This window comes from Stylophora pistillata, chromosome 4 (assembly GCF_964205215.1).
Source record: "Stylophora pistillata chromosome 4, jaStyPist1.2, whole genome shotgun sequence".
NCBI classification, from domain to species: Eukaryota; Metazoa; Cnidaria; class Anthozoa; order Scleractinia; family Pocilloporidae; genus Stylophora; species Stylophora pistillata.
In genome coordinates this window covers 30,961,030-30,988,360 of record NC_142522.1, presented here as the reverse complement: position 1 = coordinate 30,988,360, position 27,331 = coordinate 30,961,030, and the positions used below count along the sequence as shown (strand labels likewise).

At 37.8% G+C, this 27,331-nt stretch overlaps 2 protein-coding genes and 3 long non-coding RNA genes across 23 annotated transcripts in view; 1 reads left to right on the top strand and 4 right to left on the bottom strand.

Annotated features, from left to right (window-relative positions):
* LOC148733335 (uncharacterized) overlaps window positions 1-8,280 on the bottom strand; it is a 33,421-nt gene extending 25,141 nt beyond the window's left edge. For 5 of the 15 annotated variants that reach the window (XM_088757493.1, XM_088757496.1, XM_088757495.1 and 2 more), the window contains exon 1: window positions 4,162-4,455. In XM_088757493.1, the coding sequence (XP_088613619.1) occupies window positions 4,162-4,344 (183 nt within the window). In that variant the 5' untranslated portion in view covers window positions 4,345-4,455. Of the gene's footprint in view, window positions 1-4,161; window positions 5,087-7,947 lie in introns of those variants that run through there. The other 10 variants (XM_088757488.1, XM_088757494.1, XM_088757491.1 and 7 more) reach the window with 7 other exon arrangements.
* LOC148733334 (uncharacterized) lies at window positions 2,627-11,735 on the top strand. 2 transcript variants are annotated; one of them, XR_016000201.1, is made up of 3 exons: window positions 2,627-3,312; window positions 8,970-9,064; window positions 9,635-11,735. It is a non-coding gene; the product is annotated as an uncharacterized LOC148733334 (long non-coding RNA). The 2 variants fall into 2 exon arrangements; XR_016000200.1 differs by having other exon boundaries at window positions 8,970-9,158.
* Window positions 11,736-11,747: 12 nt separating this feature from the next.
* On the bottom strand, window positions 11,748-15,576 carry LOC148733333 (uncharacterized). 4 transcript variants are annotated; one of them, XR_016000199.1, is made up of 4 exons: window positions 15,205-15,576; window positions 13,450-13,485; window positions 12,278-12,349; window positions 11,748-11,855 (listed from the first exon to the last, which is right to left on the bottom strand). XR_016000199.1 is itself a non-coding variant. In XM_088757505.1 (4 exons), exons 1-3 carry the CDS (start codon window positions 15,249-15,251, stop codon window positions 12,867-12,869), a joined length of 507 nt encoding a protein of 168 aa, XP_088613631.1. In that variant the 5' UTR covers window positions 15,252-15,576; the 3' UTR covers window positions 11,748-11,855; window positions 12,278-12,866. The 4 variants fall into 4 exon arrangements, 2 of the variants coding, with proteins under 2 accessions (XP_088613631.1, XP_088613630.1); XR_016000198.1 differs by having other exon boundaries at window positions 12,282-12,349; XM_088757505.1 differs by having other exon boundaries at window positions 12,278-13,290.
* A 4,367-nt stretch (window positions 15,577-19,943) lies between these two features.
* Window positions 19,944-22,970, bottom strand: LOC148733332 (uncharacterized). The gene is made up of 8 exons (XR_016000837.1): window positions 22,858-22,970; window positions 22,328-22,435; window positions 21,971-22,052; window positions 21,842-21,906; window positions 21,298-21,342; window positions 20,778-21,146; window positions 20,266-20,301; window positions 19,944-20,118 (listed from the first exon to the last, which is right to left on the bottom strand). It is a non-coding gene; the product is annotated as an uncharacterized LOC148733332 (long non-coding RNA).
* Window positions 22,971-23,143: 173 nt separating this feature from the next.
* On the bottom strand, window positions 23,144-25,419 carry LOC148733331 (uncharacterized). The gene is made up of 6 exons (XR_016000836.1): window positions 25,337-25,419; window positions 25,172-25,213; window positions 24,881-24,946; window positions 24,668-24,715; window positions 24,479-24,582; window positions 23,144-23,225 (listed from the first exon to the last, which is right to left on the bottom strand). It is a non-coding gene; the product is annotated as an uncharacterized LOC148733331 (long non-coding RNA).
* Window positions 25,420-27,331: the final 1,912 nt, after the last annotated feature.

Below are 27,331 nucleotides of genomic sequence, written 5' to 3'. Positions count from 1 at the left end.
TACAAAAACAACTGACTGATCTTCGCATTTACATCTACTGCTAAACTACGCTGCAAACACTATCTTAGGTAAAAAATATGGTCAATTTCTACGTTTTGCACATCATTCTTACCGGATCATAATAGTAACAAACGGACAATTTTTAATAGGGAGCCTACATCACATAACGTGGTTTGCAGCGGCACCTTGCATGCCAAATATAACAAATCAGCATCCTTTCTAATTTTTTTTTATTTTAGTATGCCACATTTATTGGCCTCTTGGCCCAAATCCTGATTAACAATTGGTTCATGCTTTAGCGGGCACTATCGAGTTATGGAGCACGCGGGAAGTTTGGAGAGCACAAAAGAGGCGTAAGAGTTGCCTGAGGCGATACCCGAGGGCAACTATAGCTTCTTGAGTGCTCTCCAAACTTCCCACGTGCTCCATAACTCGATAGTGCACAGCTGAAAGCATGAACCAGTTGTTTAAGAACATAGTCGGTGGAATTGTGCATCAAATCCGACGCGAAAAACGGACAACAATAGCAGTTGAAGTGAATCGTGACGGCGCTGATGCCGAGTCTCCTTTTGCTTTGTTTTTCTCTTTTTCTGCCTCATTTAAGAACTCTAGCCCAAGGGAAAAGGTCGAAACATTGTCTTCGTTTTCGGACTGGTAGGCCGAGTTTCTGTTTGTATCCATTATTGTCGCGAAATATATTATTTTTCCCCGCGCTAACGATGGCCGCTCGCGCGAAAAAAAAATTCTGGCGAAGTCGGATTTGCTGACGCTATCAGCTGCACTATCGGGATGTTGAGCACGCTTACGTATAATGAATTTGATTGCGCGGCTCTGCCAGCTATGTTCTAAAAGTTATTAAAGCATGTCAACATAAAATATATCACACGATATAACTGAACATATATCACTCAACATAAAATAGATCACTCGAGGACGGTGAAACTCAAAAGCACGTCATTCACAGACCTCTTAATACACCAAGTTCGGTGTTCCTATCATTACCAATGAGTTTATTTCTTTTGTAACATGTATCGAACAATTAGGGTTTATCAACATTTATACTAATAAAGCTTGCATAAGCGAAGAGGAATTTCGTTTTACATTTCGTTTGGGGTTTCTTTTGCGTGCTTATGCGTGTAAGGTGTGCTCATTTACGAACCACAGCTGTTCAAACTCTAAAAGTATCTTGTATCACAGCATATGGGTGATCAGTTTACTCTTTGCCTAATTTTGGCGACGCTGATGGATCGTTTATTCATGACTGCTACAGTTAAAAGAAAGGAGTCTGAACCTAAAACATAAATCGCGCTAGCCACGCGCTATCGCAGAGGACCGTTCGGATGATTTTTTAGATTCATTTCTATTTTTTTAAAAATTTAAAAAGAATTATTGAAATATTAACTCCATTTAATATTAATACAATTTAACAAAAAAGTAAAGTCCACTCCAGTCCAGTCCAGAGGCCAGTCCATATTTTCCAACTTGCCAAATGATTATAATTTCAGCTTTTAGATCGACGTCACCTTTCACCTGAGAAAAATCAACGTGTGTGCCGCCATATTGAATTACACGAAGGATGGAAGTCCTTCTTTTCAAACACAAAGTGTGGCGAAATGTTCGGTTTTCTAACGTCCCAAAAGGTTTATTAAAAGAAAGAACTTTCTCTTACATATATTTACAGGACAAATGTGGTAACATACGGACAGGAAGAAGAAAGGCGCCGCCTGGTTAGCTCAAGTGGTAGAGTGCCAGACTGCCTCTTCGAGGCCCAGACTGGACCAACACACAGGGTCTTAAAATAGCTGAGGAGAATGAGCTACCCTTCTATCATATCAAGAAATGGATAGTTTCTGGGATAAAGACAAAAAAACCGCATTTCCCGTCTCCTGCATCTTCTCTGTACTGATTATTCACTTATCGCAAAGAGTAGGGAACGTAGCTCCCGGTATTGTGGTCTGGCCTGTTTAGTTAAATTGAGGGCATCGGTTAGATCCCTCGCAAAACACTGTAATGCGCATTTGATCATATCCCAATGTTAATTTGCGAAATATAAATATTACATCATTATAAATTATTATTATTATTAAAGCGCCGAGGGAGTTGACTTACCTGAAGTTCAAACGAGGACCGCAAACGTAAGGGTATCTAAAACTCTCCCTTTTCCCCATTTACGCTGCTTACTGCGAACAGCTGAATATCTTACATATGAAGGATCTTTAAACTGGTAAACAAGTTTCCAAGTTTCCATATACACTCACTTTATTGTCATGTTCACTGATTTTCGCCTTGACTGACGGTTTAAAATATGTCTCATTTTTTAATGATGTGGATTTTCCTTATAACCTGAAAGTTATTATATCATTTGAGAAAGGGAAAGCTCAAAAGCCTGTCGTTCATAGGGCTCAGAACACGATTTCGTGTATAAATATAGATAGATGATGATGATGATGATGATAACCCACTAAGTTCGGGTTCTTATCATTTCCAATAAGTCTATTTCTCTCGTTACACGTATCAAACAATTAAAGTTTATCAACATTGATCCTAATAAACCTTTCCTAAGCAAAGATACTCAAACCTTCACAATCTGAAAATGTTCTTTTTTTCGAGGGGGGGAATGTAGGGCAGTTTACTCGTGTTGCTTACTAACCTTTCACATTCAGTTTTGTTACATTTTGTTGTCTTGAGCTTTATTAGATTTTGTTTTGTTGTTTGTTTGTTAGTTTGTTTTTTGTTTGCGTTCTTATACGTATAGGGTTTTTTAAATTTAGGAACTACAGCTTTTTAAACACCACCGGTGTCTTGTATCACAGCCTAGGGGTTATCGGTTTACCCGTTGCCAACTTCTGAGACATTAGTGTATCGTTCGTTTACTTATGACCGTAGAACAATGAAAAGAAAGGAGTCTGAACCTAAAACAGCAACCTGATTCTGCCGAAACCGATACATCTGCAAAGTTAAATATCCAAGAAAAACTGACGAGGGAACCAGGGACAAAAGATAAACAAAAAAATAAACGCACAAAAACAATCCTTGTAAAAATAATAAGAGTAGAAAAATCAAGAAGATGATAATGGCTACAACCGCAGCGACACATAACAATCACTGATTCATGTTTGTTCCAACGTTCCCTTTGTTTTCGTTGCGTCATTAGAAACCATTATATAAACAGCCGAGATAAGCTTTCTGTTGTAGTTATAAAAGCAATGGCGACATGCATTGTGCTCGTTGATTCGCAAACTGATTGAACTGATTGAGGAGACATCTTATCGTTCGCCTGCTCGGACAAGGTAGTGCATTAATAGAAGAAAGGTATGGAAGTGCCCAGCCTTAAATAGACCCCAAGCTTAAGAATAGAACTTGCTTGTGAACTTTTGGCATTTAAAGCGTAATACGGTAAACCTGGTTGGGTGCGCCATTAAGTTCAAGTTTATGGATCGTAGCCAGAGTTTGATTTAGTCTGTTCCTTCAAGATCCCACCACAGCTATATGAAAGAGTCCACTGTTTACGGTTTTAATAGATTCGATCCGGCTAATTACTGACAATTTTGAGCACGTTTGTATTCGTTATCAACTGATATTGGTAACAGAAGAAAAATGTCGGTAAACAGCTCTAAGGGCTAAAAACAATTATTCGTTAAAGAGCCGATTTGTGCCCAGTCAACTGGACTGCTCGAATATATCCTATAGATTGCCTTACAACTTGAAACGTTGTCAGTTAAGTAATTCCGTCACGAATATTTTAAAATGTAAACGGGAACAGGCCCATGTGGTAATGCTTGGAACACTACGGCCTTGTTAACTCACATGCGACCGATAGGAAAACTTAAATATTGCGCAATTTTCACCCCAGCAGTCGGGATGCAATTTTCGGGATGAATACATTTATGACCGAAATCTTAACGAGATCCATGCAGCCAGGCTAAACTTTCCACAACAATATTGATCTCACTAACTCCTTTAACATGATCAGGAGTATTATCTAGTGAAAAGACGCTATGCAAACAAATACAGAATACTAATGAAATTTCCGAGGACAATAGTATATCAACTTTAAATTCAAAAGAAATAATTTACATATGTAGTCGATTGAATTGTTTAACTGCGAAGGTTCTACATGTAAATCGCTGCAGGTGCAAAATACATAGCTTAGCTTCGTACCTTTTTGCTCGATATTTCCTTGTCATCCGCTTGAAAGACAATGTCACATCTCCTGAAACAGAGCTCCTTATGTTCCGATAACTTTGATTCATTAAGAATTCCGAGAGTGCCTCGACATTGCACGCGCACGAACAAAATGTAGCCCGAGAAGAAGATTATGATAGGATGGAGGGATTTGATCATTGTTTATCTTGGTGCTTCCTTTGAATTCAAGGTTATATTCGCTGAAAGGGTTTCCAAATTCTAATGTCGTCTTGCCCACGCGATGGTCTCGTAATTAGACGTTAGACATCGAATGAAAGAATAAATAATATAATGATATAAATATACCTTACGCACATGACGTAATAATCTGAAAATTTGCCCTCAAGTCTCGTTTTCGTTAAAATTTTCATGAATCATAGGACGTTTTCATGTTGTTTTTTCTGTGGGTATTTTTGTCTCCGGTCGTGTTCTGGGAATACTTTCCTCTTGAAACTCACGCGTCCACAAAGTGAGGCACATGGGTGAAAGTAGTATTCCGACGTAATCATGCCTTAGGCCGATTGTAAACGTGGCAAGAAAGAATATTATTATTAAGGTATAAGAGAGAGTAGGAGAGCGAAGAAATATGGAGAAGACGAAAGAATTAGGCCATCGCAAATATCCTTGACGTAGTTACATAACACGATCGTGTGGGCGTCATCTAACGACGAGACATCCATCGACGATAAATCAAAACAAAATGTTTAGAGTTCCTTTAACAGACGGGAAGTTCTTTACGTGATGCATTTTAAAAGAGATAATTACAGAAAACAGAGGCCGAAATAAGAATATGTCATATGATAGCGAAGCTATGATGTGTTGACAACGCAAATTAGTAATTCCCTTCAAATAAAAAGGGATCTTGGCAAAGATTGAGCGATTGTTTAAATATCTTAACGCCACAATTATTCGGGGTGCGCTAGAGGGCATGGGGCAAAATAAGGACTGGACTGGACTATTTTTTGGACGATATGTTTTACTATTTTTTTGACTATTTTTGGACGATTTTTTGGACCATTTTAAAGGGGAGGAGGCACACCTTTAGTACTCAGGGAACGGGTGCAATCGACAAGTACTGAGGGAGGGGTGGGGGAAGATTTTTTTTACTCAGGGAGGGGTGGTAGGTGGCTGTAATTTGTAAACACTACTGGTTGATGGAGCTATTAATCAATCGTAATTATTGATTGTTTTTAAACTGGCGCGCGGAAGAAAATTTGCTAGTGAAAAATAAAGACAATAGAGTGTTTATGTCTCGGAACTATCGGTCTGATAGTTGCCCCTTGGAAATTTGATGTTCTTAAAACTAGCATATTTGTTTTAAGGACATCAAATTTCCGCGGGGCAACTATTTAAGCAATTGAGTGTTTCTGTAGAGGAACTATCGGTTTTAAGAATATTAAATTTCCAAGGGGCAACTATAAGACCGATAGATCCGAGACATAAACACTCTATTGTTTTTATTGTTCACCACTAAATTTTCTTGCGCGCCTACGGCTTGTCACAAATGTCAATAATTCGCAACCGTACATTGGCTAAATGATACGTTATACCTGTCAGAATTGAAAAGTCACTGTTTTTCCGATCTTCCTAACTTCGAGGCCGTCAAACTATTCAAAACTTTTCACGGATGAGTACTATCAATCCAGGTACAGGCAGGCACTATGGGCTGATAGTGTCTCTCCACGAATGAACACTATCGCGTCACATGATCGATTTAAACCAATAAGAACCGGAGAAAATTTAGTGGTGAACTATAACAGCCGATAGTTCCGAGACAGAAATACTCTATTGTTTAACTAGGTATTTCGATGTAGTGCGATATTTTGTGACCTCGTCTGATAAGATCACTGACAAAAGGAAGATAGATAAATTCAGTAATAACATACTGTATACACAAAGGAAAACGTGAAGCAACTGATAGTGCACACACAAGTCGACTCAAAAGGCACACGGATAACTCAACAGTGAAGGATCGTAAAAGCAGTATTTTAATTATAAATTAAAGTCCAGTGTTTACGTGGCAGTTCCGCTTTCGCATAACGGAAATTCCGAGATCTCGTCTGATAACATCAATAACAAAAGGAAGAGAGATAAATCTGGTAATTACACACTGTATACACGTTTTTCTATATGTGTGTTTTCGAGGTGTGCGGTCTGCGGTCTGTGGTCTGCGGTCTGCGTTTTCGAGGTCTGTGTTAACGTGACACCTGACAGAATATTGCTTTGTATGATTGTACCAAAAATGGTCTCATATGGTGAACGTACAGACGTTAAAATTTCGATAGCGCTTGTGAATTCTATATTTGCGGCTTAAGTCAACGGCCAAGGAACGGAAATTCTGTGATCTCGTCTGATAACGTCAATGACAAAATAAAGATAGATAAATCTGGTAATTACACAAAGGAAAACTGATGGTGCAAAAGTGTACTCAAAAGGCACACGCATAACCTATGCCAGACTGGTAACTCAACAGTGGAGGACCGTAAACGCGATATTTCAATAAGAATTCAAGTCCAGTGTTTTGGGTTCGCATGGCTAAAAACTAAAAGAAACGCCGCGCCGGGCCCAGCGCAAAATGTTGATGTAGGAGAAGTCAGTCAGCAAACCGAGTAAAATAATTATTACGACCGAGTAAAAGCTCCATTAACCGGTAGTGTTTACAATTACAACTATCTACCACCCCTCCCTGAGTAATATCACTCTTCCCCACCCCTCCCTCAGTAGTTTTCGACTGCACCCACCCCTCCCTGAGTACTAAAGGTGCGCCTCCTCCTTACAAAATAATTAAAAAATCGTCCAAAAAATAGTCCAGAAAATCGTCCAAAAATTCGTCTAAAAATAGTCTAGTCCAGTCCACATTTTACCCTATGCCATGTGTTGCGTGCTCGTTGGTTCGCGAATTGATCGAACTAATTGGGGAAACATCTTATCCAGTCATCAGGCTCGCCGGCTTTTATAAAGTAGCGCATTAACTGAATGGAAGAATTGTATCGAAGTGCCCAGCCTTAAATAGACCCAAAGCTTCAGATTAAAACTTGGTTGTGAATTTTGGCATGGGTGCGCCGTTTAGTTCACGTTTATGGATCTTAGCCAGAACTTGATTTAATTTATTCCTTCAAGATCGCACCACGGCTATATGAAAGAGTTCATTGTTTACGATTTTTATGGACTCGACCGGACTTATTACCGACAATTTTGAGCACGTGTGCATTTGTTATTAATTGATATTGTTGACAGAAGAAGTGCACGGTAAACAGCTGTAAGGGCTAGGAATTTGTTAGAGAGCCGATTTGTGCCCAATCGCCTTACAACTTGAAACGTTGTCAGTTAAGTAATGCCACTAAAAATATTTTGAAGTGAACATGGAAGCAAGCCCGTGTGGAAATGTTTGGAACACTACGGCCTTAGTATCTCAATTGCGACCGATAGGAAAACGCAAATATAGCGCAATATTCACTTTGGCAGTCGGGATGTAGTTTTCGACATGAATACATTTATGACCGAAATCTTAACTAGATCTATGCAGCCAGGTTAAACTTTCTACGACAATATTCATCTCATGAACTCCTTTTACGTGATTAGAACTATTATCTTGTGAAGGAGACGCAATGCAAACAAATACGGACTACTACTGGAATTTCTGAGGACAATAGTACTCTAAAATAAAAAAAAAATTATTTACATATGGAGTCGAACTGAATTGTTTAACTGCAAAGGTTCTACTTGTAAATCGATTCAGGCGCAAAAAACATAGCTTCGTACCCTTTTACTCCATGTTTCGTTGTCATCTGCTCCAAAACCTTTGTTACATCTCTTGAAACAGAGCTCTTTGTGTTCCGACACATTAAGAATCCCTCGAATGTCTCGACACTGCACGCGCACCAACAAAATATAGCCCCAGAAAAAGATGATGATAGGATGGAGGGATTTGTTCATTGTTTATCTCGGCGCTTCCTTTGAATTCAAGGTTGCGTTTGCTGAAAGGGTTTCCAAATTCTAATGCCGTCTTGCCCACCCGATGGTCTCCTAGTTAGACGTACCAAATGTAGCATGTACCCATTCACCCACGAAGACATCAAATGAATGAAATATAATACAGTGAAAAATTATACCTTACCTACTATGACGTAATATGCTGAGAATTTGCCCTCAAGCCATTGACGAAAAATCAAAACAAAATATTAAGAGTTCCTTTGGCAGACGGGAAGTTCTAAGTGAGATTCATTTTAAAGAGATGACTACGAAAAACAGAGGCCCAAATAAGGATATGATATGTAGTAGCAAAGCTACGATATCTTGACAATGCAAATTACTAAGCATTTATCTTTACCCTTCCCTTAAGAAATATTCAAGGTGCACCATGATGATCGGATGGAGGGATTTGTTCATTGTTATCTCGGCGCTTACTTTGAATTCAAGGTAGCACTCGCTGAAAGGTATCCAAATTCTAATGCCGTCTTGCCCACCCGATGGTCGCCTAGTTAGACGTACCAAATGTAGCATGTACCCATTCACCCACGAAGACATCAAATAAAACACAGTGAAAAATTATACCTTACCTACTATGACGTAATATGCTGAGAATTTGCCCTCAAGCCATTGACGAAAAATCAAAACAAAATATTAAGAGTTCCTTTGGCAGACGGGAAGTTCTAAGTGAGATTCATTTTAAAGAGATGACTACGAAAAACAGAGGCCCAAATAAGGATATGATATGTAGTAGCAAAGCTACGATATCTTGACAGTGCAAATTACTAAGCATTTATCTTTACCCTTCCCTTCAGAAATATTCAAGGTGCACCATGATGATCGGATGGAGGGATTTGTTCATTGTTTATCTCGGCGCTTACTTTGAATTCAAGGTAGCACCCGCTGAAAGGTATCCAAATTCTGATGCCGTCTTGCGCACGCAATAGATGTTAAAGGTCACACCATACACCAGCATTCACTCACGTAGACATCAAATAAAAGAAGTATGTCTTTAAATGATATTGAATCTAAGGTAACCTAATAGATTTATTATTTCGTCCGATAATAGGTAATGGTTATTGCGATTAAATTTTTGAACATGTGGCAGATTATCAACCCATAACAGTTTTATTTTCAGAAGTAGTTTACGCTTATTTCTCAAGAAATTCTGGCAAAACACATTTTAATGCGCGATTTTGCATAACTAAATTTTACCAGAGTTTGTTTCCTGAGGCTGTGTTATATCTCTACCCCAAAAGTTAGACTTTATCTTATATTTACAAGACATATGTGAGAACTTTTGGACAGGAAGAAGAAAAGCAACGAGCGAGTTGACCTAACTGAAGTTCAAATGTGGGCCGCAAACATATTCATGTCGCACTAAGGAAGTTTTGTTTAATTAAAGCGATAATAGAGTATTAGTATTATTTGTTATCGCAGTACGTTTCAGGAAATTTCTAAAATTTCTGAAATTCCGCAGCTTAGAGAAGGCACTGGTGTTTGGTGAAATGTCAAGAACTGCCGCGATATGAAGGCTGTGTTACTGATTGCCAAATGGAACAGCTGCAGACAATCGCCTTGACGAATCGAGCTTGGGGAGTTAGATCCAATAACATTCAGCTTACGTGGTTACCACGAGTAACAATGAGAACTGTGAAGTGATGTATTTTTGCGTTTGAAACTCATCATGAGTCTCACTCCACTAAGTCAAGGAAGACTGAATAGACCTCAAAATGGTCAATAATTTATATCAAATGATGAAAAACTTAGTATAATCTTAAACTCATCGAATAAATAACTTCCTGATTACCGTCAGCCCTAAAACTTAACCACAACCGTCAAAATTTAACCGTCTGCCGTCAAAATCGGAAAAAATAACCGTCAGCCGACAAAGCTAAATCCCAAACAGGCCTGTCTGACCACTCCTCGTCTTGCAAAAACATTGATAGTTGCCTTGATTCCACGCTGCAAAAGTTAAGCTTAATTCCAAGTTGAAATTTTCCAAGGTGAAAACTAACTTTACCTACGTTTCCTGGTCATGTCTGCATTGATTTAACGGAACACATGTTGTTGTAAGTGTGAGAACATCACAAGAACGTTTTCAGGCTTATAACGACGTTCAGCCCCAGTTACAAACTTAGACTAGCACGAGTCCTTCGATACAAGCTTTTCTTCATCCACAAATAAGTTTTAGACCTTGAGTAGCACTAGGTGAAGAGAGGTTGCATGGGGTCATGCGTGTGGAAATTTCTCGTGGCAAAAGGAAGTTAGCAGAGGAAAGCAGTAAAGAAGAATTTCAAGAATTTCTTCGCGACCAGGTGCGCAAAACACCACCATATTAGTCTAAGTTTGTAGCTGGGGCTGAGTGTCGTTCTATTTTGAGAAGCTTGAAAACGTTCCTGTGATGTTCTCACACTTACAAGCATATGCTTTTCATTAAATCAATGCAGACGTGACCAGGAAACGTATGTTACAATTGTTTATTGCAATGTGGTAGGTCAAGTTAGTTTTCACGTGCTGTGTGACTTCTTATGCCGCGAATAAAACTCGTGGCAAATTTAGCATAACGAAAGGTAACTAAAGAGGTTTACAAGCAACTATCTTTCGTGTATAGTGTTCAAAATTATTCGTAAGAATCATTAAAAGAAAAAAAACAACAGCAACAACTCTTCATTTTAGTCACGCGCGTTCTCATCTGGGGGATGAATGAGCCAAGCGCTTGAGTCTCTTTGTACAAACTTCTTGCGACATACCCTGATATCCGTTCTGTGTTTTAGGATTTGGAGTCACATTCCGTCGTTCCGGATTAGAGTTGAAAGGAAGCAATAAAAGAAACATTGAATATTCTCTGAAGAAAACAAATGAATCTTTATTGGAGTACTTTATCCATAATTCATAAAACTGCAAAAAGAAGCCTACTATTCTGTATAGTTGGTGTATTGTGAGGCTACCGCAGGCAAGAAATTTGCAATCATGTCGTCAAGACCTCGCCACTGTCTCCACATTCTATCGTCGAGGTAGGCATGGAGGTCATCGCGGGATATTCCACGCCGTGCTTAAAGAGACATTTTCAAGTTGACCCACGCCGACTCGGCTTCTTGTGTATGGATACCAGTTGCGGGATACACAAATTTTCCAAGTGAACTGCAACTCGACGACAGGCGACTCGATTTGGCAAGTGTCTTTGTAGATTGCGATACGCTCCCCAGTCGTCTGTATACACAGTGCTTCCTGGTTGCAGGCAGTTAGCCAAAATTGGCAAAAGATGAGAATTTAGTAATTTAACCATATTGCATAACCAAGTTATAAAGGAAAAGAGCTTGAATATTAGGCTTGTGGGAGAGGATTTTCAATTTAACACACCAGCCTAGGAGAGTTAGAAGATGACTTGGCTTAGCAAAAAATTTACTACTTTCAAAAACCAGGTGATTGTCAAGTCAATTAGATAGTGGAATTATCACAACCTTGGAAATATGTTAAGAGTTCATTTATAAATTTTGAAATAGGAAGAACATTGTTTATCCTGAGATCACTCTCTCCGCAGATGGGAAACATTGAAATCAAGGTTAAAATTCAGGAAAGGAGTATTTGGATAAGTCAGCCAGTATATTTCGATGACTTTTATTAATATTCAAGATTTATTTAACACATGATAAATATCAATGGTTTGCATTTCTGTGAATTTCCATCCCTGTCATCAACTGTGGAAGAAAAACAAATACAAAGAGTTAGGTGTGAATTTTGAGTGAAAGTCAATTTAAGATGACAGGCATGCGTAATAGGAAGATGAAACACTCTTCAACTAAAAAAGGCCTTCTAGATGGATGATTTGACTTCCAAGAGACAAGAAGAAACTCTAGGCCAAAATGATAAATAAGGTAAACCCAGAAATGGCAGTGATTGTAACCATGGCAAGGAAGGGAATTAAAGAAAAAGAAGAGGAAGTTATGAACTAGACTAAGTGCCAGAAATCCACTAACTTGTAAGAGAAAGGGCTGACAACTTGGCGTTTAGTATTCTGGTTATTTATTTTCTTTTTGGGGGGGGGGGGGGAGGGAGGACTGGGAGGAAAGGTGGGGCATGTTACTTTATAATTCCACAATAGGATTTAAATCATTCGCACCTACCACCTCTATTCATTCACAGCTTCATTGTTACAATGTAAAGATCCATCACTTGACATTAGACAGTTGTACTGGGGAAAAAAAGAGGAAAAAACAAGTGGGAGTATGTCTTTCTAATGACAGAAAGACATACTTCCACTACGACTAACCCTATTTCAGAAATTTTGGCTGAAATAATTTTTTATTATAGCAATACCAAACATCTCAGTGAGTCAACCAGACTCGTTCTCAGCAAGCCAACTAGACTTATCCTCAGCGAGCCAACCAGAATTATTCTCAGCGAGCCAACCAGACTTATTCTCAGTAAGCCAACCAGACTTATTCTCAGCGAGCCAACCAGAATTATTCTCAGCGAGCCAACCAGACTTATTCTCAGCGAGCTAACCAGACCTATTCCCAGCGAGCCAACCAGACTTATTCCCAGCGAGCCAACCAGAATTATTCTCAGTGAGCCAACCAGACTTGTTCTCAGCGAGTCAACCAGACTTATTCCCAGCGAGCCAACCAGACTTATTCTCAGTGAGCCAACCAGACTTGTTCTCAGCGAGCCAACCAGAATTATTCTCAGCGAGTCAACCAGACTTCTTCTCAATGAGCCAGATTTAAAAAGTCCAGTATCCTCAGCAAGTCAAAGTCCAGTATCCTTAGCGAGTCAAAGTCCAGTATCCTCAGCGAGTCAAAGACCAGTATCCTCCGCGAGTCAAAGCCCAGTATCCTCAGCGAGTCGAAGACCAGTATCCTCAGCGAGTCAAAGCCCAGTATCCTCAGCGAGTCAAAGTCCAGTATCCTCAGCGAGTCAAAGACCAACATCCTCAGCGAGTCAAAGCCCAGTATCCTCAGCGAGTCAAAGACCAGTATCCTCAGCGAGTCAAAGACCAGTATCCTCAGCGAGTCAAAGACCAGTATCCTCAGCGAGTCAAAGACCAGTATCCTCAGCGAGTCAAAGACCAGTATCCTCAGTGAGTCAAAGACCAGTATCCTCAGCAAGTCTAAGAGCAGTATCCTAAACAAGCTAAAAAGAAAGCATTTAATTTGGGGCCATTCAAGGTATATGGATCCTCTACAAGTGATAGCTTTAGATTTGCAGCAAATTTAATTCCAATAAACGCTGAGACTTAGTATTATAAGCAAGTTGAACTATAGATACAAAATGAGGGACAACCATACTAACCTTTGGAATAAAGCTCCAGGGGAATTGTCCGAATTTCTGCAAAAGAACAAATATGTTAGCCAAGTCACTGGTACCACTAAATAAGGAAAAAATCTGTATGAGAGTGAGAAGGAACCATTGAGTGCTGTATAATTTTTTAAATATCACCCTGACCTTTAATCAAGTGGAAACTATTTCAAGAAGATAATTCTCTTTGCTTTACTTGCGTTTTATAAAAAAATAGCTGTTGATAGTGGGTGCATAAATACTCCTTTCCTGAATTTTAACCTCGATTTCAATGTTTCCCATCTGCTGAGAGAGTGATCTCAGGATAAACAATGTTCTTCCTATTTCAAAATTTATAAATGAACTCTTAACATATTTCCAAGGTTGCGATAATTCCACTATCTAATTGACTTGGCAATCACCTGGTTTTTGAAAGTAGTAAATTTTTTGCTAAGCCAAGTCATCTTCTAACTCTCCTAGGCTGGTGTGTTAAATTGAAAATCCTCTCCCACAAGCCTAATATTCAAGCTCTTTTCCTTTATAACTTGGTTATGCAATATGGTTAAATTACTACAGATTGCTAAAATTTCTGTGCCTTTTCTCCTGAGCAAATAAATACGAAATGGAAAGTACAGAAACATATCTCCCTTCTGAGCTGTTTCAATTCTTCATAATGCATGAGATAAATGAATGAAAATCCATCAAAATCATAGCCTCCACGCATCATGGCTAATGTGGCACTACATTTCTCTGTTTCTTTCCTTTTACTTCATCTGGTAATTTTTCTTTCAAATGGCTCTAGCCAAATGATAAAGTTCAGTGGTTGAGATTCTGAACTTGCATCAATTGTTTGGACCTTACAATGAATTACAATAATTTATAAACAATATTTGGCAAATGAAAAGGTCAACTTTTGGTTTCACCGTCTAACAGCATACGTAGATCACTGCACTTAATTCCCACCTTGAAAACAAATAAGGGACCACCCTTACACTCGTTTTTCAAGTGAATAACCTTTTCACAGGGACAAGACAAGCCCTAGTGACTAAGATTTACCTAATATTATGGAAATAACAAGAAAAGGCCTTGAACCAGTGAGGAGCTTTCTTTTTAAATTTTTTATTGAATAAGAAATGTGGAGACAACTAATACCGCAAACAATGCATAGTGATAGTTGCTTGGTCACGCCAGTTACTTACTAAAATTAGTTTTAATTTTTAATCCAAGAAAAAGGTAATCTTCGGAACGAACCAACATGACACAGTTAAAAATCGATCTTTTGATGTACTTGGTTAAAGTAGTTGATTAGCTTCTCCATGTCCTAGAAAAATTCGGCGTTTTAACTGGGCCAGACTCCAATCAAAGTAAATTAAGAACGTATCCTCGTTTGCAAGCGAACTCAGTTCAAGGTCAGATCATGGGTCTTCTTTACTTTCGGAACGTAGTGACACAGATTTCACAGGGAACTTTATAAATAAAAATTCCCCAAATCCTTATAGGAGCTGTGTTCGATTTGATCCATCTCAAACCTCCAGTAAACAAGCTTGATTGTAAATAGTTATTGAATAATGGAACGCTGGGGCCAAATTTATTCAAACATGGAATTGTTTCGCGTAGTTCCGCTCAAAACCCCTTTGGCTATTGGAGGGTAATAAAAACCTTTGCTTGGCACGTATGATACTGTAAGAAGACTACGTGGCACTACCTTACTTGTAACATAAGTTGAATTGTGAACTTATAAAATTCAGCTGAATTTAGTCACGTACTTACCCGGCTCTCGACTCTTCCCTTGTACACAACGTAGTAACCGGTATCATTTCAAAAGCGTATATGTGTCATCACGTAACAGAAATGGATTGTTTACGCGATGTATTCCACTACATTCCCGTTAAGCAACTTCTAGAATGATTGCCATTCTCGACACACTCGTACCATTGTGGCTGTAGGTGGAAGTCTCGTTTCCTCTCTAAGCCATAGCTATGTCTAAGCTGTCACATCAAGTTGGCACACGCTATAAAAAAAAAACCATCGAAGGGAGAAAAAGATAAGGCTGAAGATGTGCACGAAGCCGGTAAATCGAAGATGTAAAGTTACGACTTTGATGGCAAAGTAAAAATTTGAATGACATTGCGGCTGATTCGTTTTAAGACAAAGGCTCTCTTCTCTTACTGTTAACCTCAAGGACCTTTTCCGGCGCGGGATAGTTCAATCTCGAGCCCAGGGGGATCTTGGCTTTTGTCAGCGGTATGACCTCAAGGTGAATGAGTTACCATAAGCGCCCAGCCTCGATTAAGCGCCCACCCTAGAAGCCCATAAATTAAATAAGCGCGCTTAATAATGATAAATGATAATAATGGTCTTTATTGATTCAAAACATAAAAATACATTCCTAATGTTACACGCAAATTGAGTTAAAGGAGTTGAAAGGTTAATAATTCCACAAAGTTAAATTTACCACCTGATTACGGTTAAAAATTGTCATCTAACTTATGTCTAAAAATTAAAAGACTAACGAATGTATTTTTAAAACGTTTAATTTTGATGCTTGTTCGGGTGCCAGGCCGCGTCCGTAAATTGTAGCTGCAGGCCTTTACAAACGGAATAAAACGCAACAGGGGTGATTGGCGATCTTAGAAACCTTTTTAAAAATACTACTGCTTCTGTAACATTGGTCGTAAATTGTCATTTCTTGTAATTAACTTCCTTTTCCAATAGCGATCTAAAAAAGCATTGTACTGGGGTGAGGTCGGAGTCTGATGCTCCATATGGGCATACGTGAAGTTGGGAAGTACTAAGGAATCGAAGAGAAAGTCTATTTCTACCTGCTTATACCCCTCTTTGCGTAGAAATCTAAGGACACAGAGGCATTTAACATGTGTATTGAACCTACAGCCACTCTGGAAGGTGACACCTACAATGCTCACATAAGTGGTACAACTAGGGATCTCGAATACAGGATGGTACAATTCATGATTGTCTTTCAAGGAATGTAAGCTCCTTACATTTGCTAGAGTTAAATAACATTCGATTCCTGGATCATTATCCATAGCTGGGAACAGACCCTTATATTAAACCACCATGACATTTTATTCAAAACCCCCCTATGTAAATCATCATCGTTACATAGCGACAATATAGAGGTACAGATATAAAACCCTTGGATGTCAAGTACGGTTCTGACCTTGACGATCGACGATCGACGATCGACGATCGATATCAACATCTGCGCGCAGACCCACCGATATAACATTTTACCATCGCAATAAACAACTGGACACACGTTTAACATGGATGTGACATTTTAAGTTCAATTAATCAATATCAACATCTGGGCAAAGAATACGCACTGTATGTAAAGAGTTACGATCAACACAGACCCCTAACCGTAAGATACTAAGATAAGTAGCAACATCTGCCTACAGCCCATCATGTAAGACACATTGATTAAAACCCATGGATGTAAGTAACAAAGAACAATATCAACATCTGGGCACAGCCCCCACGTGTAAGACACACTGATATAAACCCCTGAACGTAAGGAGCAACAATCATTATCAACATCTGGGCACAGTCCCCACGTGTAAGACACACTGATATAAACCCCTGAACGTAAGGACCAACGATCAATATCAACATCTAGACACAGCCCCTTCGTGTAAGACACATTGATATAAACCCCTGAACGTAAGGAGCAACGATCAATATCAACATCTGGGCACATCACTCCATATAAAACACACTGATATGAACCCCTGATTAAAAGACCCCTGATTGTAAGAACCCCTGATTGTAAGAACCCCTCATTTTAAGAACCCCTGATTGTAAAAATCCCTGATTATAAGAACCCCTGACTGTAAGACCCCTGATTGTAAGAACCCCTGACTGTAAGACCCCTGATTGTAAGAACCCCTGATTTTAAGAACCATTGATAGTAAGAACCCCTGATTTTAAGAACCCCTAATTGTAAGAACCCCTGACTGTAAGACCCCTGATTTTAAGAACCCCTGATTGTAAGAATCCCTGATTGTAAAACCCCTGATAGTAAGAACCCCTGATTTTAAGAACCCCTAACTGTAAGAACCCCTGACTATAAGACCCCTGATTTTAAGAACCCCTGATTGTAAGAACCCCTGACTGTAAGAGCCCCTGATTGTAAGAACCCGATTGTAAGAACCCCTGATTGTAAAAACCCCTGATAGTAAGAACCCCTGATTTTAAGAACCCCTAATTGTAAGAACCCCTGACTATAAGACCCCTGATTTTAAGAACCCCTGATTGTAAGAACCCCTGACTGTAAGAACCCCTGATTGTAAGAACCCCTGATTGTAAGAACCCCTGAGTGTAAGAACCCCTGAATGTAAGACCCCTGATTGTAAGAACCCCTGACTAAGACCCCTGATTGTAAGAACCCTTGACTGTAAGAACCCCTGATTGTAAGAACCCCTAATTGTAAGAACCCCTGATTGTAAGAGCCCCTAATTGTAAGAACCCATTATGGAAAAAACCCCTGAATGTAAGCCCCCTGATTGTAAGAACTCCTGATTTTAAGAGCCCCTGGTTGTAAGACCCCTGATTGTAAGACCCCTGATTGTAAGAACCCCTGGTTGTAAGAACCCCTGATTCTAAGAACCCCTGGTTGTGAGACCCCTGATTGCAAGACCCCTGATTGTAAGAACACCTGACTGTAAGACCCCTGATTGTAAGAACCCCTGATTGTAAGAACCCCTGGTTGTAAGAACCCCTGATTCTAAGAACCCCTGGTTGTGAGACCCCTGATTGTAAGACCCCTGATTGTAAGAACCCCTGACTGTAAGACCCCTGATTGTAAGAACCCCTGAATATAAGAACCCCTGATTAAGAACCCCTGTTTTTAAGACCCCTCCCCTGATTTTAAGAACTCCCGATTGTAAGAACCCCTGACTAAGACCCCTGATTGTGAGAACTCCTGACTTTACTGAGACTCCTGATTGTAAGAAGCCCTGATTGTAAGAACCCCTGATTGTAAGAACCCCTGTCTGTAAGAACCCCTTGACTGTAAGACCCCTGATTGTAAGACCCCTGATTTTAAGAACCCCTGATTGTAAGAACCCCTGACTGTAAGAACCCCTGATTTTAAGACCCCTGACTGTAAAACTAGCTGGTAGCCCATAAAGCGAGAGGTTGTGAGCTGAATTCCTACAGTACACAGCATTTACTCTTTACTCATTTTTTCTCTTATCAACGGATATATCTCTGCATAAAAAAATATATGGAAAGATATTTGCCTTTCTTATGCTTGCATTTAAAAATTCACGTGGAGGAAATAAGTCATCCGAGAATTCGTAGAGAACTTCGACAGATTTCGAATTCAACTTTGCTTGACTTTGGAATGATGTTAATTCTTGTGTTACTGTCAATTTCATTACGGAAATACTACTTTTCAAGTTTGACAAGTGCTTCGCTTTATTGTAAATTGGAAATCAAAATTACTGAAATCAAAATTACTTAATATATAAACTTTTCATAACTGCCAACAGTATAAGAACACCTTTATTTTGGACACGATAATGTTTAAAGCTGAACAGCTTGTGGGGTCGTGTGCAAATGCAAATAAACTCTAAATTGAATAAATTCAAATTTATTTTAGTTGTTTGGCTGGATTAACAGGAAGGGGGGTATTGTAGTTGTGAGAACCAATATTAATGATCAGAAATGAATGAATGGATAATATCAACAATTAACTGAGGGAGTTTGAGCCTCTATTGTTTAGATGATCACCGAGCAAACCTTTCGAAGTCAGTTTTGCTTTAAAGACCCTCAACAGTGTATGAAAGAAGAAATTATTAAGGCCACCATTACATATCGACGAAAAGAACTTTTCTTTCATTTCATTTCATGCGCATAGTTGTTTGTAATCTTGTTGATACTGAAATCAAAATGATGTTAAACCTATCTATTGCCAGAAAAGAAATTAATGGATACAATAAACAGTTAATTTAGAGAGTGCAAGTCTTTATTTGTACCATCATTGAGCTAACCCATCCGTTTTGCTTTCAACGAATGATTTCTTACTTTCTGTCACACTGGCAATAATCATCACCTCCCGTTTAATTCAGTTAATCAAGTTGCGAGATTCACTTATAGTTTATTATTATACAATGAGAGATGTTGAATACACTTATATTTGCCTAGTGCTGAACCTGGACCTCATTCACTTTTATTATTATTTGTATTGACAGCATCAAAAGACATGCAAATAGACAAACTATTGATAATATATGTCATACCTTTTTTGAAGAAAAAACAACATCAAGGAAGAGAAATGAAGTTTAATTTGAATAAAACCCATCCACAACTTGTATCACAATTTAAATTGTTGTATTGCTTATAAAAATATGAATTACAATATGGGTACTACATAATAACTTATTAAGAACAAATCACTAAAAATGAAATAGAAATGAAAATTTATGGATTAAGTTCAATAATTGAGATTATACTACAAAAATACAAATTTTTAATTCTTGAAAGTCTGCAGAAAAAAGAAAATACATTTTAATCAAATAAATTCTTCAAAAGATCTGCACTTTTTCCTTCAAGTTTTGAAATAGTAACTATACTTCATTTCAAACCACTTACGATACTTACAATTCTACTATCTTCATCACAATCACTCTCATTATTACGGGGATATTTACAAGATTCCTACAAAATATATAAAACAATCAAGTTTTATTTGTTTGTGTTTGACCACCTATGTCTTCAAAGTTGTTTCAAAATGAAAGGTTTACTATTCACTTAAAAAAGACTTGCAATGGATAATTTTTCAAATACATCATAAAAAGTAATTACCCCTTCACTAAACCTTGCGAGCCTTCTCTTGTAGACCTGAACAAAAATGATTAATTGGAGTTTTACTCATATTAAAGTATTTCCCAAGACTTATTAAGACTTATTAAGGGAATAATTTCTCCAGTGTTCAAAGAGTTGCAAAGAAACCATCATAATTATCATTTAAACCCAAAAAATTTCACCTTGCTTTGCTGATAATTATTACCATGCAGTGCTGCACATGCAGTTGAAATTCAAAGTACAATGAGGAAATTGGCATTTGACCAACACTTAGAAACTCGTGGATGAACAAATTCACTGCACGCCAGTGAATTTGCTGGATTTTTCCTCATATTAGAGTTTTTTAGGAACATCAATTGATGAGCACGTCAAATGCAGACGAAGATATATCAAGGATTCTTAAAAGCCATAACTGGGAATATCCAGTAAATCAATCAAAGTCCAATTTTGCACTTTAGCCAGTTAAGCCATATTAGTATTGGTAGTTTCAAGGAAGTACAGACATTAATTACCTCCGCAGAATCCACCACAGTTTCATCCAAATTTTCACCCTCACCAAGATCAGCTTGCCATATAAGTAATATACAATGAGTTATTTTAATTTAGTAGACAATTAACATGGGGCATAAAAGTGATAATTTCCCAATTTCCTGTTTTGCTTTTAATAGCACTATATACAGCCACATTTCACTCTGTGCAAAAACAGATGCCTTCACTTAAAACACTAATATATACATACTACTGGTATACGCATTTCTGTTGATGTGGATTTTTGGAATACTACTTTTCAGATATTATCTGGTTTATTTATTGTTAATAAATACAACTGCCAGAACATTTGCATTATTTACCTCATTTTCTAAGTCCTGAGGTCTTTGGGCCTGTGATTGAATTTAGAATACATGGAAATGGACATGCCAAGATTTAGAAATTCATTTGGAAGTAATATATCTGTTAATGAACCATGTTAATATTCTGCTCATGTAAGGTTAAAAGATCTTAAAAATATACAACAAAGTAACTCAAACTTACTCTTTCCTCTGTTTGTGGTTTGCTTTTGGCCCTGTCTAAAGCCTCCTGAAAAAGTGGAATTCATAATAAAGTATATGTAATTCAAAGCACCACTTTATAAAATACATTTCAAATAAAGCCAACGATTGTATTTCCAGTTTCTTCATTCTTGTTTTTATATTAATTTTTCTTTTCTACAAAAAGAAAAAAATTACATCATGATTTCTTTCTATCAGCTGTTTACATCAATAAAGCTACATTTGTTTCCTAGTTCATATAGTGCTATCTTTGTGGTGTCTGATTGGTTTATCCAGAAAGCCAACAGTGGTATTTTCAGTTAATTTTCTCCTTATTGTTTGTATTTTTTAATTTTTCTCTTCTACCAAAAAGATATACACCATGAGTTCTTTCTATAAGCAGTTGACACTTCTTTTTCTAATGTACATGCATTGGCATTTTTGTGCTGTATGTGTGGTATACGCAGATTTAACTGTCTTTGCTACACAATTTTGAATCTACAGTGTATTTAATGGTTGCCAATTTATCTGTGATCTACCAAACTTACAGAAGCTTGCAATTCAATTTCCTGCTGTAATCTTATAGCTCTGTCCCTTAATTTCCAAGAGGTCCCTGTAAATTCAATAAATGAGATCAACCTGAACAATAGTTAGTGATAGTACACTGCAACATTAACCTGTGAGCCTTTAGAGCATTTGAAGCCTCCTTGCCTTGGTGTATTGCTTCTACCAACTCTCTTGTAAGGCTACTTTCATTTCCTTATAAAGACATAGTCATCCATACCATTAATACACAACGAGATAACTATCAGTGTTAAATTGCATAATTTAACAGAACATCATACACTTGAATTTTTTTCATTTCTTGGTTTGTTTGTTTGTAAATGTTTTTTAAAACTCCCAAATCAGAAGAAATCAGGAGATTTGAGATTTTTGTAAATTATGATTATCAGCTACAGGATTACCATGTATGGGATACCTTTGGTAGGTTACAATTTGAGCAACAAATTGGAAGCTCAGATGCCTGCACTGACCTGCTATCAAAACTCCAACTATCATCCTGTTGGAAGTTAACGTGGGGTGCATCACCCTGATCTCCACATCTTCACTCGATTGTTGAGATTGTTGATGTTTCCCACAAGCTATGCAAATAAGACATTCAATTCATTACATTACTGAGGACATGACAATGTCTCTTTTGGATGGTTCTGTTCAAAACACATTACTTTTGCAAGCATTTTTGGTGAACAACTAATTTGTGTTTGTTTCCTAAATTTTATTTTCCAAGAAAATGTTGTGATTGACAATGAACTATGGAAAAATCTGTTTGAGGTTACATGCCTTTTGAGAGCTGACTTTTGTTGTCCAATAAACTGCTGTTTCATGGTAAAAGTGGGAAAAAAATTTGAAAATGATTTCCTTGGGATATTACAGCTTGATAATCATGTAAGTCACCAGAAGAACCACCAGTGTCTCAACAACTAATAATTATAATAATAATAATAATAATAATAATAATAACAATAATAATAACAGAGGTTGGTAATCAAACCTAAACACTCACCACTGTTATCAAAATTGCTGCCTTGAAGGGAGGCACACAGATAGCAGGTTCCCAACACATCTGATATATCCAACAAAACTCTGAAATGAACCAGTAGTGTGCACTATATTCAATGAAGTGATGGATACAATACTACAATATGACTTGCACATCTCAGCTATTATTGAAATATGTTTAACTAGAATCACTTATCCCTAGTGAAATGAAATGCAAAGCATGACCACTGTATAATTCTTTGCTCTGATTGTTATGAAGTTATATTGCAGAGATTTATAGGAGGTGTATTTTAAGGTATCCATGGCCTTTAGCGAAGCTTTGTAGCGGATGAGCACCAAAGGAATACAGTCCTGGTGGCACTGCTTTCTCATCTGAGTTCAATTTTTAGATGTAATAAGATTTTTTTAAATGTTATAATAATAATTGCTTTTAATTGTATAAATACACAACATTAATTTTGTCTTTCCCTTCCAAAGATTATTGTGCAGAACCTCTAATTTCATAAGACGCACTTCATTTCAGTGTATTTTGATGTATGTAACCTTCAACTAGTGATGACTCATCTGTATAATTTAGGGAATGGGAAGAATTGATTAGAAATGTCAAAACATTTAGTGACGTGTTTTATGTCACAATTCTAACACTACAATCGGACGCAAAGCGCTAAAAAAACTAAACATGAACACAAAGTTACATCTACATTTTATACAATTATGTAAAAACACTGTGAACCCAAGATAGACCTCAGTCAGTTGTAATACTACACTTGATTCTAAATTGCACCATTAGAACTTAGAATTAATGAAATGTGAGTCCCATGAAGAAATAATAGTTTAATATTTATTTATTTAATAATTTAATATTTATATTGCGCAAATTAACATGTCGATATGATCAAATGCGCATCACAACACTGTTCGGGGGACTTTGGCCAGACCTCATCAGCAGTTTTACAAACAATCGAAGGAAACTTATTTGAAGATGCCCCCTCCCTCCAATTCCCAGTAAACAGGCCAGATCACATCACAGTAATCTCGTGAGTGGGTTCTTTAACGTCCCCTGCCTAACCAAATGATCTAATTAATAGATGCAGGTGACGGGACCTACGGTTTATTCGTCCTTATCCGAGAAGACTAGAATGTCTATTCATTTCTTATTAAAGAAAGGTAGTGCATTCTCCTCAGTTATTTTAAGACCTTGAGTGTTGGTTCGGCCAGGGCTCGAACCATCGACCTCGACCTCCCGCACAACAGTCCAGCGCTCTAACCAATTGAGCTAACCGGGAGGCGGTTGAGCTAACTGGGAGGCGGTTAGCTCAAGAAACAAGGTCATGTATAGCTGTTGGCTCCTATGAGGTTAATCCCCAGCATTTGATTAGGTTTCCCTGCAAGTTTTCTGGTTGTCATTAATGGTGCAGGCTGGAAATAGGTACTTTGAGAAAGAATGTATTTCATTCAAACACAAAACCCCCTGACATATAGCAAGGTCATGAACCTGACTGCAACACAATCTGAAGTTTCACATGCTTATGACTAGGCCAACTGTGACTTGTCCATCATAACCTGAAGAGACTTTGTATGCAACTCTCATCTAAAATCATCCCTACAAACCTTCACACACTTACTTCTCGTGCATTTATGCACAGGAATGGTAGCACTGGGGGCACATCATGTGCTACCATTAATTTTCTTAGAAGCTGTAAATCATAGGCTGGTCCACATCTTGGGTCTAACAGTAAGAATGTAGAGTCAATTGAGCGCATAACTTCTTTGCAGGACCAGATTAAGATGATTCATTCAAAGTCTTTACTTACTCGCTTCTGCACCAACCAGTTGATCCACCTCCTCTTACACTGTTCCCACTGAAAAACATTACATGTCTTTTTTTAACTTTATCTCCCTTTCTTCTATTACATTATTTTACAATATTCATGTTCAAAACCTATCAAAATATAATTTGAACTAGGATTGACGAGCCAATATTTGACCTTTAAAATTTGTATATAATTATTGGAATACACTATTACCTTCTACTGCCTGTGCAGCCAAAGTGTGGCCATCCATTGCCATAGGACAGCATGTGACTACTGACTCTAGGAAAGTGAGAACAACTTTAGGATGAATGATTACAAAGACTATAAACAGCATGAATTGACTAGTTTCAGCTATAAGTTTTGTCTTTCAAGTTATTACAACTCTCATAGTCTTTTCAAGTGGGTATTTCATTCTTAATATCTCTTTGTGCAATATAATTATGCCCATCCCGTTTGTAACTCAACTCCAGAAATAATTACATATTGAACTTCCTTCATCTTTACCATATAGGCTTTCAACAAACATCTCTGCTCTTCTCTGGTCACCTAATTGAAAGGAAAAGAAAAAGAGAAAAAAGGAAAACAAGTTCATTAAAGCTGCAAGAGCAATGCTACCCTACACTTTAGTTCTCCAGACAGAAAAAGTGTGGAAAGTATACCTATATGTACCTGCTACAATGGGTACTTGATGTACTATTGGTGATGAAGTAAAGATAGGTCTACCAAGTTCGTCATCACTTGTGTTTTCATCTGAAGTAAAAAAAATAGGCAGTTAAGACTGGATATGGCTACTACTATTACATCCCACATCTTTTTGAGTACCCAATAGATGGTAACAAATAGTCATATTCATAATAATAAATTAATCTTTAAAATAATGATAATAATATTAAAGAGAAATGAAAAATTATAGTGGCTACCTCAAGAACCTCACCATTCCTCTATCCATCTATCCTTTCGAATTCTACAGTCACACTCACTTGCTCGCTCACTCACTCAACCAAGTCAACATTATGGCCTCACCTCCATAGGAGGCAGTGGCCATAAAAATTATTTGAAATCAAATAATATATGGATGGCTATTTTAGGGTCCACCTAAATTAAATGTTAACACAAGTTTTTACGTGTTTATATACTCTCATCTAAACACCAGTTGACATGTTCGCGTTACAGCCCCATTTATTGTAGTCTCCCCGCAGCCGTGATGTTTCGGTCACGCAACGCTGCCTCATAGACACGGCTGCTTCAAGCAGCACCACATTCCGTTTCGATTGTATGCATAAGCCAATCAGAATTCGGTTATTGTTTTTTTTTGTTAGCCAATCAGCGAATCAGATTTAGCGGGAATTCGCGCCAACATGCGTAGGTTTGTTACGGCTGTAAGTTTGTAGATTTTCTTCGAGCAAAAGGGTTTGATCCACTTTGAAAACGTTTTATAACAAACCTATGCGTCAAACACCAATCAAATATCTTGGGGAGAAAGACAACTGTTTCGTCTGCTCAAAAGTAGCCGCCAAGAAAGAGAGATTGCTGATATTTGGGAAGAGTTCAGTCGATCTAAAGGGGCTAGTTGACTTAGCACTCGAGATTAATTTGTCTAATAATCACAATCCAGATGTTTATGTCTGCAAACAGTGTTATGATAAACTGAAAAAGCTTCAAAACGCCAGAAAGAAAGTCGAAGAACTTAAAAGGGAACTTAACGAAAAGTTTAAAGAGAGCAGAACAAGATTAAAGAGACTAAATAAACCTGAGCAAGAGAGTAGCGCCGTTGTCGAAAAGAGAACAGCGAAATCGCGGAGTTTTGATGATACCCCATGTACTTCATCGCAAAAGCTTTCTCATGAAATAAATGAGAGGGAAGTGCAGTGTTCTACCTCTTCTATAAGTAAAATCTTGTTTGAGCCTCTGACATTGTGTTCAACAAATGCTCTTGAAGCAAGCGTACTGCCATTATGTCCACTGAAAACTTCAACTCCTACGTCTTCACCAGCAAAGAACGTCGAAGCAGAGATAAAGATAAACTATCCTAGTCGAGCGATTAGAAGAGTCTTACACGGTGAATTTAGCCGAATTGGAAAAGCATTAGCCTCTGGTGAACCGTCGCGCATATCATCCGCAATTATGAAGTTCCAACTAACCAGGCAACATGTAATTAAAAGGGTTCTGATGCAGGTTTTAACAGAAGTAAAGATCCTTTGTTCTCGTAAGAATCCCACCCTTCTGAGAAAAACTTCTAAAGAAGACCTGATGAAGTTTGAATTCAAGTCCCTTTGTGATCAATGGCAACAGAAAGCGCCCATATTTTACTCTTTTCTGTTGATGGCAAGTACAACCAGCAAATCAAGTGTTCAGACATGGAGCCCCAGTATGGCCCTAGCAGGTTCGATCCTTTTAAAGCAAAGGAACTGCGAAATGAATGCTACAGCAACTGTGCTTGGTATACTATTGAAGACTGGATCGATAGAAGTAAGTTGGAAAGTCTGCAATATCGAATAGAACTTTTATAATAATTATAAGAATACTTAATTAAGTGTGGCTATCATAATAATTTAGTAAATTAAGTATATAAATAATAAAACAAACATATAAATAATTAAACAACAAATAGTCATGTGAATAATAAATAAATACATTTGTTATTTGCATAGTGCTTATATCAAG